The following is a 20,373-nucleotide window of genomic DNA, read 5'->3' as shown; positions in this document are numbered from 1 at the left end:
ATTAGTTAGCTACCTTTTAACCCTGTTTTTGTTACAGTTATTTGGTTGTGCCTCAGACCTAGTGCCTAAAATGAAGTTAAACAACCTTTATGAAAGAAGGTCCAGAGAATGCTTCCTCTGCATCTCTCACAGAAGATACTGTACATAAAAAAAACTCCACAGCCTCATGAGTGGTGAAGCGGTATGATTTTGCATGATATAATTGAGCATGACGGTGCTCAATTATAATAAATTCCCATTCTTAATTAATGAAATCATGTCTTTTATGTTTCCCCGACCTCATGCAGGGTGCATTTTTAAAACTCAACAAGTTCTTTCATTCCTTTGCATATAGGCTTCTTCTAAGGGTTTACCCCATGACAACTGGGCTGGCGGGAGCTAACCCACACACAAGCATGCCCTGATACATCCTATACATGAAACACCCATGCACACTTTGTATTGGAATTAGGGGATTGACTCCTCTGTGATAGCCCCAGGCTCTGTGGAGAAGCAATACACATATCAGAGAACAAGTCGAAGCTTATTATCAGTGGCTCAATATCAACCACGGGTTTGCCAGACTACAGAGGCTGCTGAAACTGAAGTGACACAGGGGGAAATTTGCCTCGACTGAAATACTAGGAGAGTTTCTTTTGACCCTGTAATGGGCAGCTGGGTACTAGGTCTCACTTGGGAGTCATCCATTGGCTTTTTGCTCTTTTATTTAGCTGAGACAACTTCACATCTCGCAGGTACAGTAACTTTTCCTTTCTTCATCCGGTCGAGTATAGACAATTCACTGCTTAAACACAACCTGCTTAAACTTACCTACTTGACCCTGAAACACAGGGTCACACAAATTCCAAAACACAGCATTTGCTTCACAGCCACTGTGAAGCAAAACACAGCCACATTCAGTTTGGGAGTATATTTATTGGGCATGCATGATCACTTTCAACATCACATTTTTGAAAATGGAACTGACGTACCTGGTAACAGTCACTGAGAATAAACAAAACCAAAATGCATCTTTGCTCTCATAATTTGACTGTATTTGTCACGTTTGTCAGAAAATTGTAGAAAAACTTTAGGTGGATTATTAGTGAGGGACATAAAGTACATATATAAAAGATATTCCCTTTAATTTATCTTTAGTGAAAACCTCACAGTAGTGTGGAGCAAAGCAGCTTGTGTGTGCCTTTAATTGTAGGAAATACTGCTGTCAGTGAGTATCAATTGTTCCTTTAATTGTGGGAAATACTCGAGTAAATACTACAACTATGAGGTAGTATAGAATAACTTCAATTTCAACTACAATTTTAATGGAAGTTATAAATCCTTGAGTGATTTAATGACTTGAAGTTATATACATAAACTTAGGCCTTTACCTTGGCAGCAAAACCAGGACAAATGCTTTCCATCTTTCTGTTGTTTAGCTGAATGATCTGACTGCTGTCCACTACTGAAGATCTGCACAGCTTGTGGAACAATCTCATCACGTATTGGACATTAATACGGCCCAGTATTCAGTGCAGTTAGTACTGTTTAGTACACTAGTTCAGTCCTTAGGTGGACTGTGGAACATCTGTGATCCTGCCATGGGAAAAACAGGGGATAGCACCGTACAGCTTAATTCACCGTCAGAGCTCAAGCAGGCTGTTTTGTTTGAGGAGATCAACCACAGCCTGACTTTTGCTCTGGATGAGAGCAAGCAGACCCTTCCTGATCGAGGCACCTGGAAGGGCAAGTTTGACTTCCTGCTGTCCTGCATAGGATATGCCATTGGCCTGGGAAATGTCTGGAGATTCCCATATCTCTGTGGGAAAAATGGAGGCGGTAAGAAACAACAGGACATAAATATTTTGACTTAATTTGGCTCATTTCAAGTGTTTGGTTAAATAATAAAGCTGGTTCATGCTGTGTTTTCTCTGAAAAGGAAAAGTTGTAACTAGAGATGCACTCATACTAAATTTCTCAGCCGATACCGATAACCGATTATTCAGAGTGATATCGGCTGATAACGATAGTTCTGCCTTTTATACCTTCTTTTAAATGAATAATAAGTAATTCCACAATTCTGAAAGAAATGCAAATAAGAACTTTATTCTCTCTATTTCAACAAGTTGTTTGACAGTAACTGGTCTCATAAACAGAAAACACATTACTCATTAACATTAACACATGAACTAAATTCTGAAGATTAAAGTAAGATTTCTTCACTTACTGAATGTTATTAATTCATATTAACGTTGACTGAATTCTAAAAAACCTCCTGTTAGTCTCACATTCACTCCCCACAAACAAAAAACATTTCTACTCCATCACTTAACGTCAAACTGGTAATATATAATGTAAACTTTTCTATATATTAACATTAACTGGATTTGAAATATACTACTGTACAAATATATTTTTCTGTGCAATATATATGTTGTTGTCAACTCATCTTCATTAAAAATTTCAACAGTGTACTGGCCCTTTAATTCAGCTCGAGCAGCACAGCAAAAATAATAATAAAGTAGACTCGACACCGAAACTCCCGCTTCACTACTGCAGTGTCTGGTGTAAAATTTTAGCAGTGCAGAGGTTACAGATATTACAAACTGCAGTTTTGTCGTCATTCCACACAAGAGACTTCATCTTTACACACAGCATGAAATGGATGTGTTTCCCCACCCTCTTTTGATTGACAGGATATAATCGGCCCTGATCATCGGATGTTTTTAAACTATCAGCCGATGGTGTGAAAAATAGCTTTATCGCCCGATACATCGGTGCATCTTTAGTTGTAACCCTTTTGTTCAAACTTTAAAACACTAAACTTATGATTCTGTTTTCTGTCCTTTTGACTCTGTAATCACCTGACACGACTATCATTGAAATACTGCATGAATCTACAGTCTGGGCTAAAAACAAATCAGCCCCAGCATCTCTTCTTCATACCATTCTGTGTATTTTTCTTATGACTATTTGTGGTACTGTTGTGGTTGGTTCCACAAAAATCCAAAATAATTAATCTGACATTTGTTAAAAGTAAATTATATAACAGCAGTGGGGTGGGTGTGTTAGCCCATTTATACCAACTAAGCTTGCACCCAGGCCTTTCTCACTGAATCAAATTTTACATGAATTTAGAAAGTCCACTAACCAGTCATTTTACTAATATTGCAATTTTAGTCCCCACTCAGCAGCAAACTATATTCCACCTAAAGTAATTGTGGCTGCTCACGGTCAGACATTCAGGTGAGGAAATGGCTTATTTATAGATAAGATAATGTTAGTGTCCTACAATTCCCTACTTCATTAGGCTTGATGCCATGTGCCTGCTGACGTGTCCTCTAAATAACTGCACTCACACATTGATTTCTTTTGAGCTCCAAATCTGTGACTCACCAGTTGAATAAATAGCCCAACAGAAATAGAAGCTCACAGCAGGATTCACTTTTCTTTGAGGATTCATGAAAAGCGCACATCAGTGATTAAGTTCAAGGACTTGCTATTAATTGATTTTTGACCATTCTTACCATTTAATAGGACCACAGAGATGTACAAAAATGGTGCCCCCATTTAGATTGTCAAGTGGCCGATGAACAATGAACAGTAAACAATGGTACAAGTAAAAGAAGCTAATTGGGTGGTGATCAATAGGTGATATATTTTATGTACACAAGGACAAAGAAATATACTGAAAACAAAGTCCTCTAATAGAGTGAATGTAGTTAGAGTTAAGAGTTAATTAGATTGGGTATAAGAAAATTATTGCATAATTAATATAATTGTCTGAGGGCTTGATGTTATTTATTCCAGGAGCATTTCTTATTCCTTACTTCACTACACTGGTGTTCGCTGGGATTCCTCTATTTCTGCTCGAGACTGCACTAGGACAGTACACATCAGTGGGAGGACTAGGGGTCTGGAAACTCATACCCATGATGAAAGGTATGAAATGTACATGCACAATCAGGCATGCACAGAAAAGTAAAACACACACACACACACACACATACACACACACGCCATCTGTGTTGGACGAGTCTAGCCCCTCAATAGAGAGAATCAATCATCTTGTTGGATGGTCCCTTAGTTATGGAGAAACTTGCATGTTAAGTAGTCTGAATAACCAGAAAATCAAAAATCATGTCAATTGGACCAAAGACCACACATTATTCATGTCATATTTGTCAGATTTTAATAGCTAAGTAAATATGAGCTTGCTCTTGTATGACGTGTTGCCAAAATGGCTGCAAAGTGGAAGGATTTTTCTTCCCTTTGGGCAGTCGGAGACAGGCTCGAACCAACTGAAAGCGCTATTTATTTTCTTAATTTTCCTTAATGTGTATAGTGCTGATACAAGTGTACACAACAACATAATGTCATTCATAGGTTGAAATCAGTTTGGTAAACAAACTAAGCGGTCATAAACAGACACTGAAAAATGGCTAGATGATGACTAAGATGTGTTGTGCATAAAAAATTGGTTCTAACAATATACCTACACAATGGACCAACAAAATAAGTGTGTCTTATTTATTATTATTTAATGCTACATTGTCTGATAATACAAGAGCAACACACTAGTCTAGTCTGTCAGCTCTGGAGAGTTATTTTATATCTTGCATGTATAAAAGGTTTGCGAATGCCTGGCCTTGTCCAGCTGATGCTCTTGGCTACTTCTGCCCGCTCACTGAGACACTCTTGACTACTCCGGCCTTATTCTTAATAAACAACAGATGCCCTACTGTAGTAAGCAGACTGGTGATTCAGAGAGCTGTGCGTTGTGAGGACACCACATGAATGACAATACCTTTCTAGCTGATTCAATGGATAATCTCACTTGGATACTGTAGATTTGTACCTAATTGTAACTGCTATAATCATAAAGACTGTTCTTTGCTCCTTCCAGGACTCTTATTCACAATATGCTCATGCTGAACATCTGACGTTTAAGTATACAGAAATAGAAGAGTAATGCTTTATAGTCCCACTATTCAGTGTCACCCATAAATGGATGGGTTTTTCTCATTCTTCTCAAGGTTTCTTTTTCATGTCGCCTCAGGGAGTTTTTCCTCACCACTTTTGTCTCTGGCATTCTCATTAGGGATCGAAAGCTAGAGATTTTTTTTTTTATAAAGCTGCTTTTGTGACAATGTCTGTTGTTAAAATCCCTTGTGCTATTCAGTTGAATAGTTGATATGCAAACCTAGCTTCTTCTATCTTTCTGTACCTATCCCATTATTTTTTCTATTTTTCTCTTTCTTCGCTTTCTCAGGTGTAGGTCTGGCTGCTGCAGTTTTGTCCTTCTGGCTCAACATATACTACATTGTCATTATTGCCTGGGCCCTCTACTACCTGTTCAACTCCTTCAGATCAGTATGTACTTCCTCTCTGTTGGATCTGTACCAGTCTATTCATTCACTGCTGCTTCATTATTATTCATCAAATCATTCATGATTGCATAATTTAATTGCTAATTGCCTAAATGCATTACAAAACAAATTCCCCTGTTAATCACGACATTCATTCATTTATTCATTCATTCTGATATAAATGAGCCTATACTGTATTTCATAACTCACAGCTGCACAGTTTAGTAGATGACTTATAAGACCTTAGTGGTATTGAGATTCAAAAAGTGTTCTTTCAGTTGCTTTGCCAAGCACAATGTCCCTATCTATTCTGTAAGAGGTTATTTCTCCAGGTCCAGCTTCCATTGTTACATCCTTGGTGCTCCATCCCTTGCTTGGTCTCTCTCCATCTCTCCTGAGTCCGTCATCCTCGCTTATTGTGAACCCATCTCTGCTCTACAGTGCACTTTCAACGCCACTACAGAAATAATAATCATCTGGGGTTTTTCTTTTCTTTTTTGAGCAGAGCGATATTTTCCATGCCAGCTAACTGTACCATGGTAATAGAAACGTTCTCTTTTCAATGTAGAACACAGAGGCAAACTTTTACAACGCTTAACCCCCCATATTTTATATCTGACAGGGGCTTCGGTGGGTTTTTTTTTTGGTTAGTTTAAAAAAAAAATCTTTTGACATCTTGATCTTTATTGTAAAGTGCTTAAACGATGCTTTTCATGCTTGTTCAAAGAAACATAAACATTATTGCACATGCACCTGTGGAATAGTCCTTAAGACACAAACAGTTTACAGGTGGCAAGCAATTATGGTCACAGTTACAATAATTGAGGACACTAACGAGACCTTTCTACTGATTCTGAAAAACACCAGAAGAAAGATGTCTAGGGTTCCTGCTCACCTGCATGAACATGTCATAGGCCTGCTGCAGGGAGGCATGAGGACTGCAGATGTGACCAGAGCAGTAAACTGCAATGTCTGTAATGTAAGATGCCTAAGACGGTGCTACAGGGAGACAGGAAGGACAGCTGATTTTCCTTGCAGTGGAAAATTACATGTAACCATGTGTCCCCACCAGATGTGATGGAGAACTTGCAAATGCCTTGGTGGAAGAGTGGAGGAACATCTCACAGCAAGAACTGGGTGGCTGTGGCTCAATTGGTAGAGTGGGTTGTCCACTAATTGTAGGGTTGGCGGTTTGATTCCTGGCCAACATGACTCCACATGCCGAAGTGTCCTTGGGCAAGACACTGAACCCCAAGTTGCTCCCGATGGCAAGTTAACTCCTTGCATGGCAGCTCTGCTACCATTGGTGTGTGTGTGAATGAGTCACAGTGTAAAGCGCTTTGTATAAAAGCGCTATATAAGTGCGCCATTTACCATTTAATTGATAAATCTGGTGCAGTCCATTAGGATGAGATGCACTGTAATACTTAAAGCAGCTAGAGGAAACCACATACTAACTGACCCCCCCCCCCCTTGTTCAGGGACACATTATTCCATTCCTGCTCAGTTTATATCTCAGTTGTTGAATGTTTTTATGTTAATACAAATATTTACATATGTTAAGAAATTTGCTGGAAAAAACAACAACAACAAAAAAAAACAGTTGAATATGAGAGGATGTTTCTTTTTTTGCTGAGTTTATATTATTATATATAAGTTCTGTAATGTGCAAATTTTCTGCTCTAAAAAAACATCAAATAATTAGTCCTTAATGAACTGTGTTACATTTATAAAAGCAATACAATCCAACAATGAACAAAATATACTGTACATGTCAACAAAGCTAGAATTGAGAACCACTAATCTGGCTTACCAGGTTTGTCCGTTTGCCCATCCATCAATTCAGACATCAATCCATCCATCCATCCATCTTACCATCTTACCATCCCCCTTTCCCTATCTGGACAGGAGTTACCTTGGCAGAGTTGCGATAACCCCTGGAACACCGATCACTGTTTCTCCAACTACAGCCTGCCTGACACCACCAACCTGACCAGCGCTGTAACTGAATTTTGGGAGTAAGTGAAACTTGATCAGACTTTTAAGCAAATACAAAATTGCAGAGCATAGCTAAGGATAGAATCATAGACAAATAATATTAGCTGATTTAGCAAGACAACATTTAGCATGTCATCATGACTAGCACTATCAGGTTAGCCTCCTAATATGCATCATAATGTAAAATGTATGTATTTTATCTGTAATAACCAGTTAGATTTGAGCACACAGAGTGTGTCAAGACAAGGGTTATATATTTTGAGAACTGAATTGTTGTGCCTCAGATGTGCACCAATGATTGTGTTCAATTTCTCCTCCATCTTGTTTAACATCAAAGTGAATTGCTAAAGCCTCACCCGAGAGTGACCTCTTTTGGCTGACAGATGGTCATGTCAGAGTTTTTTCCATTACAATCTGAACTCTGAAGCTTGTGAATGTAAGATTGAGCTTAATTTTCACACATTGCCATTGTTTTGTTTTGTGCTGCATTTGTGTGTGTGTGTGTGTGTGTGTGTTTTAATATATATATATATATATATATATATATATATATATATATATATATATATATATATATACACACACACACACATATATCTCTGTAATATTTTCCCTACGTTTGGGCAGAAAGGAGGAAGTCAGAGACAGGCTTGAACCAACTCAAAGACTTTCTTTATTTTTGTTTCACTTTTCAGTGTTTTCACATGTTTTCACCATCTATTCACAAACTGGTGCTTGAGCATGCTCTCACCTACACAACATCTCAATGACATTTTTTGATTTTTTAATTTTTGATGGATACCAAAATGTCCTTTAACACTGTAGTAACACTGCCATAAATAACAGTAACAGCATGTCTAATGGTACACTCTGTGTCACCACAAAGTTGCAAGTCAGATCAGCAAAATATCCTTACAGGAGGAACATGCACCAGCTGAGCTGTGGCCTGGAGGAGCCAGGTGAATTGCGCTGGCCGCTGGCAGGGACTCTTGCTCTGGCCTGGGTACTCGTCTACTTCTCTATCTGGAAAGGGGTGGAATGGACTGGAAAGGTGTGGCTGGCAGAATTGACAATATTCTCCATCTAGATTCTCACAGTGTCTATTTCCTGTTCATTCCACAGTACATTGTTCATTCCCATCATTTAGATGAGCAGCAGCTTTTACAACTCCTTATAAATACTTTTCAGAGACATTTAAGCACAGCAAGGACATTCAGTTTATCCTTATTGCCAGAAGATAATTAGGATTTTGATGCAACCAGCATATGTGCACTCTCTAGTGGCCCAAAACATTGATGGACATGGGCAACTAAACACAATTTCATTAACTTACAATTTAAACCAGATTTCTGCACTACTGGATATAAATTCCAGTGAATGAATAGCTGTCTGAACATCTAAATTATAGTGTTTCTTTCTCTTCAGGTGGTCTATTTCTCTGCCACTTATCCATACTTCATGCTATTCATCCTGTTTTTCCGAGGCATCACTCTCCCGGGGGCTAAAGATGGCATTCTCTTCTACATCACCCCCGACTTTAATAAGCTCCAGAGATCTGAGGTAGTGTTCAACTGCAGCCAGGCTTGTTTGTTCACTTGGGTAATGTTTGCCTTAATGTGGAGGGCTGTGCAACATTCCAGTTTGTACAAAAAGGGAAAATAATTGTATGTGAAATAAATGGATTAAAGGAGAATAGAGACTTTGTACCACTATATGCTGAAAATATACTACACTATGAAAAGAATTACTTAGCAAATGGGTGCAGTAGTCATATACCATGTCTCACACTCTCACACACTCTCACACTCTCATTAATGCTTCGGAGCAATTTAGAATAGCTAATTCACCTAGCTGCATGTTTTTGCAAGGTGCATGAAAGCCACACAGACACATGGAGAATGTATCTGAACAATACAGTGCTGTGAAAAAGTATGATTTCTTATGTTTTTGTGTATATCTCCTATTAAATTTCAGAAATTAAAAGAAAATCTAAGATAAAACAAAGGCAACCTGAGTAAACACAAAATACAGTTTTTAAATGATAATGTTATTTACTGAAGCAAAAAAGTTATCCAATACCATCTGGGCCTGTGTGAAAATTTATTTGCCCACGGTAGTTACTAATTCCCCAAATCTATGTAACTGCATTCATAATGGGGTTCAGCTGGACTAGACACAAGCCAGGCCTGATTACTGCAAATCCTGTTCAATGAAATCAACACTTAAATAGAACTTTTTCAACAGCATGAAGTTGGTTAAAAGGTCTTACGCAGTAACACACGATGCCAAAGTTGAAAGAAATTCCAGAAATATTGAGGAAGAAGGTGATTGAAATACATCAGTCTGGGAAGGGGTACAAAGCTATTTCAAAGGCTCTGGGACTCCAAAGAACCACAGTGAGAGTCATTATCTCCAAATGGAAAAAAAAAAAATTGGCACAGTAGTGAACCTTCCCAGAGCTTCAAAAATTCCTCCAAGAGCACAACAACTACTCATCCAGCAAGTCACAAAAGAGCCAAGGACAACATCAAAGGAACTACAGGCCTCTCTTGCATCAATAAAGGTCACTGTTCATGACTGCACTATCAGAAAGTCACTGGGAAGACTGTGAGACACTGTGGCTCATCTGAATATTGCCCAAACACACCTCGATGATCCTCAAACCTTTTGGGAGAATGTTCTGTGGATTGATGAGTGGAAAGTGGAACTGTTTGGATGACAGGGGTCCCGTTACATATGGCGTAAACCAAACACCAAATTCCACAAAAAGATCATCATACCTATGGTCAAGCATGGTGGAGGAGGTGTGATGGTGTGGGGATGCTTTGCTGCTTCAGGGCCTGGGCAGCTTGCAATAATTGACGGAAACATTAATTCTGCTCTCTACCAGAAAATCCTAAAGGAGAATGTCTGGTTTTCAGTCCGTAAGTTGAAACTCAAGCGCAACTGGATTATGCAGCAAGACAATGATCCAAAGCATCGGAGTAAGTCCGAGTCCTAGGAGTAAGTGAAAGACTGATCTCCAGTTATCGGAAGCATTTGGTTGCAGTTATTCCTGCTAAAGGTGGCAGAACCAGGTTTTAAGGGGGCAATTAGTTTTTCACATGGGTGATTTTTTTTTGCTTCAAAAAAATAAATAATCAAAACTTTATTGTGTGTTTACTCAGATTGCCTTTTTTATGTTGTATTTTGTTTGAAGGTCTAAAACTATTTAGTATGAGACATACAAAAAGAGAAGAAAGCAGGATGGGGCAAATACTTTTTTTTTTACAGCACTGTATATCTGAACACTGCAAACAATAAGATATACACTTCTGACAGGGTTAACTGCTGCTAGCTCTTAACAACTAACACCTGATATAGTATCGCCCTAGAGTATGTGTTACCATCCCACTGTTTCTGATTTCTTTTGTGATAATTATTAAATGTCTGAGAAATAGTACAATTTTAATGTTTATCAAAATATGAATCAGTCTTGGAACTTATGAGCAAAATTGGGGTTTTCTACCTAGAATGCTGTGTATTTACATATCCACATATCTACTTTAAGAAAACAAATGTGTTTCCCCAAAATAATGTTGATCTGTTTTGGTTAGCTTTCTAAACCTGCCTGGCTTTCTGAAAAGTTTACTTTAGGTAGGAGATCAGCTCTAAGAACATTTAAATGATTTAATAGATAGCTTGCTAGCTAAGTGTGCTTCCTTCACACCGTGAATGTCATGTTTTGATCAAGGTGTTTGTTACAAAATACCAGCTGTCAAATTATCTGTGATGCACATTCGTTTCCTCTTACTCTATATAGATGGTGGCAGACAAAGTTAAAATATTTGAATGTCCATCAAAGAAATGTGAAATTTAGCCAAGAGATCAAAACTTAATGAATAAATCAACAATTACTTCTGAGCTGATGTAATAATGAGGCTGTTTGTTAAATGCTGTGACTGACATTTATATCAGGAGATGAGATGAAACTTATCTTTCATAAAGTGAGCGAGCACATTCTTTGTTTTTATATTTGCTTTTAAAGAACAAGCATGTGGGGATGGTACCACTGAAAAAGCATAAGATGGATTTGGACCTCCATTCATATGAACAGTTATGCAATGATGGCTAGGATTGCAATTGGCACAAACAGTTTTGCACTCAAGTCTTCATCAGTGAACAGTGGATAATAAAAATTAATAACTGTAATGAATTTTCCTATTTACACAATTGCACTACTAGTCCATGTAGTATTAGCACATTTATAGAATGGATTTATTTATTTATAATTGCATCATCCGGTGTTACCCAGATGAGGACGGGTTCCCTTTTGAGTCTGGTTCCTCTCAAGGTTTCTTCCTCAGATCGTCTGAGGGAGTTGTTCCTTGCTACAGTCGCCTCTAGCTTGCTCATTATGGATAAATTCATACATTTAAAAATCTATATCCTGAATTTATATATTTCTGTAAAGCTGCTTTGGGACAATGTGAATTGTTAAAAGCGCTATTCAAATAAAACTGAAATGAATTGAATGTCGTTGTCTTTCAGTGGAGTCAGAAAGGAAGCTTTAAATACAATGTAGTATTTTTTCATAGTGGACTTAGTGGATAGTGGAAATTAACATATTGAACTCAAATGGATATTTCCTCCCTGTATTCTTTAGGTGTGGCTGGATGCTGCCACTCAGATCTTCTTCTCTTATGGTCTGGGTTTGGGTTCTCTGATTGCTCTGGGCAGCTACAATAACTTCAATAACAATGTCTACAGGTAGGACTCAAAAGATTTGCACAGTGGTGTAGATTTCAATTAGAGCACCATTAACTTGCATATCTATGTAATCTTCTCCATGTTGCAGAGATGCCATCATTGTGTGCTGCATAAACTCCTTCACCAGCATGTTTGCTGGATTTGTCATCTTCTCCATTGTAGGATTCATGGCCTACATCACCAAAAAACCAGTGCAGGAATTGGCTGCATCAGGTAGGAGGATGTATACACCTTTTATTTTTTTGACACAGCACTGTACTAAAATAAAATAAAACAAATGTGTGCAGAATGCCAAAATTATGCATTTATTTTCTGAGTCCATGCAGTGATTTCTATTAAAGAATCATGCCTGTTTTTGAGGGCCCGAAGATCACAGACATGCAATATTGACTTTCATCCTTGTCCCTTGCACACAAAGATTTCTCCAGAATCTATGAATCATTTGATGATATTGTGTACCATAGATGAGATATTCATAGTCTTTGCAATTTCACATTGAGGAACATTATTCTGAAATTGTTCTACAAATTGTAGATGCAGTTTTTCGCAGATTGTTGAACCTCTGCCCATCTTTACTTCTGAAAGACTCTGCCTCTCTAAGATACTCTTTTTATACCCAATCACATTATTTCCCTGTTGCCAATTAACCTCCAGCTGTTTCTTTTTAGTGACACTTACTTTTCCAGTGTCCCCAACTTTTTTGGAATTGGGCTTGTATATTCTACAATTATACAATAACCAGGATAGTGGATACGTTACAATTGTCTTCCATAAAATGAAAAAGATGGCCTGGGTTAATGCAACATACAGTATATAGCTATATACATCACATTGACATTGAAAAAGTTCAGTCTGATTTGACAGCATTTTTGTAAACATTCAGGTCCAGGTTTGGCATTTCTGGCGTATCCTCAGGCTGTGACTCAGCTTCCCATGTCCTCTATGTGGGCCATTCTCTTCTTCTCCATGCTTTTGATGCTTGGACTAGACAGTCAGGTGAAATACACAGTTTTCATTATTTGAAAAGCTGTTTAGATATACTAAATGACTTATAAGATCTCAGTATACACCACCATTAATAATTTAGACTGTGCACATTATATGCACTCAAAGCAGAATATTAATGGTCTAATATTTCTCCATAGTTTTGTACTGTGGAAGGTTTCATCACAGCTTTGGTAGATGAATATCCCACCATCTTAAGGAGAAGGAAGAAATTATTCATCCTCTTGGTCTGCATTATATCATTCATCATTGGCTTGTCCAACGTCACACAGGTAAAGCACAGAATTTGTATTGTTTGTGGTTATGTTAAAATCAATTATACTTACCTTGGTTGAATTCCCCGAAATCTCTGCTGTTTAACGTTCATCATTAAATGGTATGTCACAAAGGATCATAACTTTAGGATGTGTACATACAGTATATGTGTCTGGGTTCATGTTCTCTTTCAGGGTGGCCTGTATGTGTTCAAGCTGTTTGACTACTACTCAGCCAGTGGGATGTCTCTACTCTTCCTCGTCTTCTTTGAGACAGTTGCCATAGCCTGGTTTTATGGTATATCTCTCATCGTGTTTAAGAACATTAAAGGAACACTCTAGTGTTTATAAATCCATATTTTATCTAGTGTAAACTCACTTACAATGGAGGTGTAAGGTCAGTTGTGAAATAAATTAATACATTAAGAACTCTTTTCATGCAAATTAGATTTTTGTACTTTAATTAAATGCCTTTGGTTGTTTGTCCCCTCCTAAGCTCTTAATTTATAGTATAATGGTTGTAGTAATACTATACTATTCTACAATTTATTAGCACTATAAGTAAATGGCTTTTCGATTATTTTACTGCACTGGGATGCATGTTCTAATTCTTGTCCATTTAAATCGTCCATGCAGTACAGACATGGTGGCTGAACATTAGGTCAAAAATGTGGGAGCATATGTTTAACTAGTAAATACCATCAAATTTAGAGCACTGGAGAAATCATGTTATGCAAAAGAGTAAGCTGAAGAAAAAAAAAAAAACATACAGCAGCATACTTGCCTATGCTTACAATACGTACGTGTGGACAATTAAAAGTGCCGAAACATCCCACAGGTTTCTGTGCTCACATGTAACGTTTTTAGAAATTTTATACCAGCTATTCTGGGAAATATGTTTATTATGTGCAGCAGCAAGATGGTAACCATATGGACAATCATCATTAATGTTGTAATGAGCTGCTCAAATCGAAAATTATGACATTACGTTTAAAAATATTTAATAAAAAATACAGATTAAAATTTGAACAGCACTACCACAACAGAAAAAGGTAGTTTTGGACCTAAAAATACAATGTAACACTAACTACAAGATGACATAATTTCTGCCTTCTGATGTCTCTCTCTTCGACTGAAGGAGCAGAGAGGTTCTACAAAAACATTGAGGAGATGATCGGCTATCGTCCATGTGGCTGGTGGAAACTCTGCTGGCTCTACTTCACCCCATCAATCTGTTTGGTATGAAAATCAAACATACTGGTTTATAGTGGAGATAAATCAAATATGGATCATTTCACATTATTTATACACCTTCATATACATTTTCTCAAAACAATTATTATTCAGTTTGATCCCACCATGGACTGAGAATTGTATATTACTGAAGAAAAATGATGATTGAGTATGTTTTGTTTGTGTGTAGGGGGTTTTCACCTTCAGTGCAATAGAGATGACCCCTCTGACCATGGGCAAGTATGTGTTCCCAGGCTGGGGACAGGGCATCGGCTGGCTCATGGCTCTCTCCTCTATGCTGCTCGTTCCTGGATACATCATTTACATGTTCTTCAACGTCAAGGGAAGCATCCATCAGGCAAGGCTGCTTTATCATCTGCTCAACCTTATAAGATTAATGTATTTGTACAAGGTGTTGACATGCTAGTGCAAAGCACTCAGAAATGCTGTCTGTCCTCTACAGCGCTGGCACAAAATGACAAAGCCCAGTGAAGAAGAAGCCAGGCCAAAAGAGGACAACCATTTAACACGGCAACATTACCAAGCAGGAATAATGGGTGAAGATTCTGTCTGATGTCACCTGAAAACAGAAGGCACTACAGAAAAGCACCCTGGCTAAGGAATAGCACCGATATTTGTTCTTTCTGTTTAGCTCAATCAGCAAATGAATATAAGAAACTAAAACTACACGTTAATGCCTTTTTCAACATGCAGTTGTATGACATCCATCTTACAGAAAGTTCTGTATATAGTATGAGTACGCTAAAGAATCAGGCAAATCATTTAGTTTTTTTTAAATATATGAATTATGTATACTTACATTTTGAGAAAAAATAATATCTGTAGATAAATGATATGTAGATAAACTTGGACAGACACACATACATTATGCATATATACACAAAATTCATCCTGTTAGAAATGTTGTACATTGGAAAAAGTTAAGATTCCAGTTAAAGCTTGTACATATTCTGAAGTTGTCAGTAGAAAACTGATTACTTCTAAAGATATATTTCATAGCTGTATTGTCTAAATGTTTATTTGACAGTATTTATAGTATTATACAGAATATAGTTTAATTTAAAGTATGTATATTTATTTAAAGTACTTTATGCATTTAAAGTATGTACAGTCTGTCCTTACAAATGGTTTGCACAATAAAACACTATACAATACATTTTCTCTTAGAAATGAGAAGGTTCTTTATTTTGTATGCATGCATATTTAGGATGAGCCTGTTTTAACAGGCGTGTATTTCAGTTTAACAGGCACCACTTACATATACTGTAATTATTCTAAAAATGTAGTTAAAAAAGGGGGGGGGGGGGGGGTTCATTTATCTCTGTCTATTAGTTTATTCTGGTCAGCGTCACCTATCTCGAGAACACTGGGCATGAAGCAGGAGTAAACCCTGGGTGTGATACTTTGCTCATTGCACCATGCACACACACACACACACACATTCGTTCAGGAGTACTCATTTCACCTACCTACATGTTTTGGAAGGGACTGTGAAACTGGAGAACCAGGAGGAAACACACAACATGCCTTCAAACTCCACACAAACAAGCTCAAGACTGAACTGAGGACTCAGGAGCTGTGACGCATCAAAGCAACATGCTGTGCAACCACTGTTTAGTTTGATTGAAAATTCTAAATCTATATATCACAATATTTTACAAAAGCAGCTCTAATTCATTTTAATAGGATTAGTCTAGAATGTTTTATAGCAAGGGTTCTCAAACCTGTTCTGAAGGACCCCCAGCACTGCACATTTTGTATGTCTCCCTTATCTGACACACCCAATCCAAGTCTTGCAGTCTGTACTAATGAGCTGATGAGTTGAATGAGGTGTGTTAGATGAGGGAGAGATACAAAATGTGCAGTGCTGGGGGTTCTCCAGGACAGGTTTGAGAAGCACTGTCCTATAGGATACAATTTCCTCATGATATTATTTGTCTTTAGAAAAAGTTTGATTACATCTATATTGGCTGGTTGTCCACTAGGTAGCAGCACCCCCAGTGAAAAGATCAGATGAACAGCACAATGAAATGCAATAGTCATGGTACAGACTCAAAATGACTTAAGCAATCACTAAATGAATGCATACATTTCATGGTCAGTTGTTGTTAAAGTGTACCAAAGAGTCAGAAATGCAATTATTTGATCATAATACAAAAGATTTGATCATACTTGGCAGGATTTTGTAGGGTTTTGAAATATTAAATCATTGTTTAAACACGAAGCACAATATATTGGGTCGAGATTAGTTACACTTACAGTGTCAGAATTCATTACATAATCTATAGATAATCAAACTAATCAGGATTAGTGTGTAAAATTTCAACACTGTTGCTTTTATAAAATGTTCAACCAAAAAAAGGCACTCCTCAGCTTCAAGTGTCTATAGAGAAATTTTAATTTCAATAGCATGTAGATAACACACAGAGAGAGAAGAAAATGGGTCAAAGCAAATAGGAAAACATGGTTCTTATGTCAGAGCCCCGTAAGCACACCCTGCTAGCCCGGTGCAGATGTCAGTGTTATTTAAAGGCAGCTACTCAGTGTAGCCCTTTCTGTTTCAGTTCAATCCAGAGCTAGCATTAGCATCATAGCCTTTGGCAGCATTTGCTGTGACTCTATCTAAACATCTTATACCCTATAAGCACATATAGCATGGTTATATCTTTCAGGCACTAAACACTCAGGGAAGCAAATAGTTGTGCAGAGTTTATTGGGAGCTTTTCACCTGCTGAAAAATGAATGTCATTCATTCAATATTTCATACACAGAGTGGAAGAGGTTCAACCTGTAGGAGCTTTATAATTTGAAAGCTGCAGAGCTATGTCTATATATATATATATATATATATATATATATATATATATATATATATATATATATATATATATATATATATATATATATATTTTTTTTTTAAAGTTCCCATTTTAGAAGAATTTCAGATCTCTGAAGCAATGACCTCAACCTCAACTTTAAACTAGGTGGAGTAAGGGAGGATGGAGTTCTCCTTGATGAAGGACAGAGGTCCATTAGGTAGCTTATTTATTTTTTTGGAGAGGCAGGGAGCACTGTTGGTAGGTAGGGGAGATGGGAATAGGCAGACTGATGCTATCCAATCAACAAGTCAGGTCCAGTAAATCAACTTAGACTGTAGACAAGCTCCAAAGAGATTTGCATGGAAATGTGTGTGGAATGGAACATAGGAGACTGGATCAGATAGGGAGCTCTGAACAGCAGCAGTGTAATTATAAGCCAACCTCTCGGCCTGATAAGAGGACAGGGGAGCTAAAACGAACACCTATTCAAGACATGGTGCTTATGATTAATAATCTTCCAGACTAGGCAGACAATGACCTGTCTGAGATGAGGACAGATCAAAGACTGTTAACATTTACCAGACCCAAATAGTTTCAACACCCCATTCAGACTCAGAATATGATATTTACATATAGTACAAAACAAAACTTTTCTTTTTTTTCACCCCCAATTCCACATCCATCTGAGACCAAATGCGACTAAACAAACATTAAAATTCAAGTGTTTTGTCCCCAAAATGCACATCTTGTTTTAAGTCTTGCTTACATCAAAAGGTGAGCAGTTATACTGAGGAAAACAAACAGTGTCGCTAAGTGAACTTCAGGTCCATTAGATGTAAGAGTTTAATATATCCAGTAAGTGCTGATGATAGAGAAGAAATTGGTGTCACAGAAACAGTCAAAGTCATTACACTGTTTTTCCAATTGGATCACAGAATGCCAAGCCAATATCCATGTGTGCAAAAAGGGAAGCTGGGATAAAAAGTCCTCTTTGTTAGTGCCATCTACTTTCTGAGATGCTACATGTTCATATACTTTCTAGAGTTCCTGAGCAAGAGAGCAATAGCAGATGCAAAGAGTTCCAGACAACTGTTTGTGATTGGCTAAAAGCAGGGGAATTAAGGGTATTTTCTGAAATATTGAGCAATAACCAGGTTTGGTGTAAGTCCCCATTTTAAAAGAGCACAATGTGGACCACATACAGAGTTTGAGAAAAATAAATTGCAGTTAAACTTTTTTCAGTTATTATTATTTTTCTTATTTTGGCACACATATCACCCATCAGTTTAGTGCTCGCACATACACACAACAGGTTTTACAGTAAGGTAATAAAAGACTAAAATAAATGAGATCTAGCTCAGAGACAGGCTGTCATTGTAGAATTAGGCTGTTTTTTGAGTATATTTATCTTAATTCCTTTTCTCATTTAACTCTAAAAATACCAGAGAAATTCTTCCAAATAATGACTGGTACAACCTGTCAGAGTCCAAAGTGGCAAAGCAATATTTTAAAACTACATTTTGTTTTTCAAAATTTTCTTGAATCAAGTAAATTTTCTTTTCACCTCATTGTTATTTCACATATCTGCAAAGTTAATAAAGTACATACTTCTTTCATTTCATTTTTTTATTCATTTACCTTAAATATATGTATTTATATATGTTTTTTTTTTATTATTATTCTTTCCATTATATTTCTCTGTATGTTTACATATATACACAAATGGTAAGCACATGAAGGTTATCTATATATTTTTTCCAAGGTATTTTTTAGCTCTATACTATACTTCGAGAGCCACTCAGGGTCCTATGCAGGGTTAAGCGGGGATCAGGGGGGATGTACTGATGAGGGTGGTTGTAGGGTGGAGGAGGTGGAGGTAGCGGAGGCTGAGACCCATCCTTTTCCCGCTGTGGTGAAGATATAAGCTGGTGGGTGGGGCTCTGACCGAGGAGGGCCTCGACACCCCCGTAACCGCCTTTGTCCAGCACGATGACCTTGACAATCTGCTGGCACTGGATGAGCGTGTCGGGCCGCTGGTGGGGGAACGAGGGCACAGGGCTGGTACATGGCACCTGGCACAGCTCCCCCCGCTGGTTAAGAAGGGCGGCGCTCTCTGGGGATGGCACTGCACTGAGCTGGTACGTCTGAAGCCTGTTGTGAATTGACACCTAGTTTAGAAAACAGCCAGAGACAGCATCACATGTTATAAGACTGTCCTCCTTCTACGGCCGTTAGCCCTCTGGTGAAAAACACATCACAACAGACATGCGTGGGGGTGGGACTCGGGGTGCGGAACATCTCCTTAGAGTGAGACGGGAAGTGGAGGTCTGAACTCAGGTCATCATTTAGAGGTGGAGGGGTTGTGCGAGTGTGTCGGTGTGCATGTGGCTGTATGAAATGCTGGTGGTTAAGAGGACACTGAGGGCCCTTGTGTCTCCCTTGGCAACCACACCAACATCATGGGGTCAAGGGTCATGTGGAACGTACATCTACATGGTGGAGGGAGGGAAGAGTGGGGTAAAAATAGGAGGTCAAACACGGGGTAGGGGCAAGTGACGGGGACAAACATCTACGCCACAGGAGACACATGTCCAAATGCATGCCTTCATTTCACAGTTCAGTTATATCACCCACTATGCCTCCAACAAATAATAAGCTTCACCACACCTGAATACACTTTTCAGCTTCTTAGCTTTACCTATCCCTATCTCCAAGTATCTCTCTTGTCACAACATTATTTAACACATCTGCAAAAATTACAGGATCATTGAGAAACTACACAGTTCTCAAAAACACATCAGTTGAGATTGCTACCCCATCACACATCCAAAACAAATGATCTAACTATCACCAAGCAAAAATTAACTCTTTTTACCAGAGCCCAAAAATAGAGGCCTGTTTTGGCGGTGTTCATGTTCAGCATTGAAATTATTTGTCATGTCACAC

The 20,373-nt window shown here is 38.0% G+C and overlaps 2 protein-coding genes across 3 annotated transcripts in view; one reads left to right on the top strand and one right to left on the bottom strand.

Moving 5' to 3' along the window:
* Nucleotides 1-1,363: 1,363 nt before the first annotated feature.
* Nucleotides 1,364-15,735, top strand: slc6a1l (solute carrier family 6 member 1, like). The gene is made up of 14 exons (XM_053688414.1): nucleotides 1,364-1,818; nucleotides 3,790-3,921; nucleotides 5,252-5,352; nucleotides 7,257-7,366; nucleotides 8,265-8,397; nucleotides 8,772-8,906; nucleotides 11,992-12,095; nucleotides 12,184-12,308; nucleotides 12,979-13,091; nucleotides 13,241-13,372; nucleotides 13,550-13,652; nucleotides 14,493-14,593; nucleotides 14,778-14,945; nucleotides 15,051-15,735. Exons 1-14 carry the CDS (start codon nucleotides 1,581-1,583, stop codon nucleotides 15,159-15,161), a joined length of 1,806 nt encoding a protein of 601 aa, XP_053544389.1. The 5' UTR covers nucleotides 1,364-1,580; the 3' UTR covers nucleotides 15,162-15,735.
* A 1,789-nt stretch (nucleotides 15,736-17,524) lies between these two features.
* Nucleotides 17,525-20,373, bottom strand: part of iqsec3a (IQ motif and Sec7 domain ArfGEF 3a) — a 107,171-nt gene continuing 104,322 nt past the window's right edge. For both annotated transcript variants that reach the window (XM_053688426.1, XM_053688425.1), the window contains exon 12: nucleotides 17,525-19,578. In XM_053688426.1, the coding sequence (XP_053544401.1) occupies nucleotides 19,522-19,578 (57 nt within the window). In that variant the 3' untranslated portion in view covers nucleotides 17,525-19,521. The remainder of the gene's footprint in view (nucleotides 19,579-20,373) is intronic.

This window comes from Ictalurus punctatus, chromosome 19 (genome assembly GCF_001660625.3).
Source record: "Ictalurus punctatus breed USDA103 chromosome 19, Coco_2.0, whole genome shotgun sequence".
Lineage (NCBI taxonomy): Eukaryota > Metazoa > Chordata > Actinopteri > Siluriformes > Ictaluridae > Ictalurus > Ictalurus punctatus.
The sequence above is the reverse complement of the archived record's forward strand: the minus strand, read 5'-3'. Positions and strand labels throughout refer to the sequence as shown.

What these genes read in the sequence shown, in the direction of transcription:
- slc6a1l (XM_053688414.1), top strand. Translation starts at nt 1,581, where the DNA reads ATGGGAAAAACAGGGGATAGCACCGTACAGCTTAATTCACCGTCAGAG. An exon ending in CTGTGGGAAAAATGGAGGCG is followed by an intron (nt 1,819 to 3,789) that starts GTAAGAAACAAC and finishes TATTTATTCCAG; the next exon opens with GAGCATTTCTTATTCCTTAC. An exon ending in GCTGTAACTGAATTTTGGGA is followed by an intron (nt 7,367 to 8,264) that starts GTAAGTGAAACT and finishes ATATCCTTACAG; the next exon opens with GAGGAACATGCACCAGCTGA.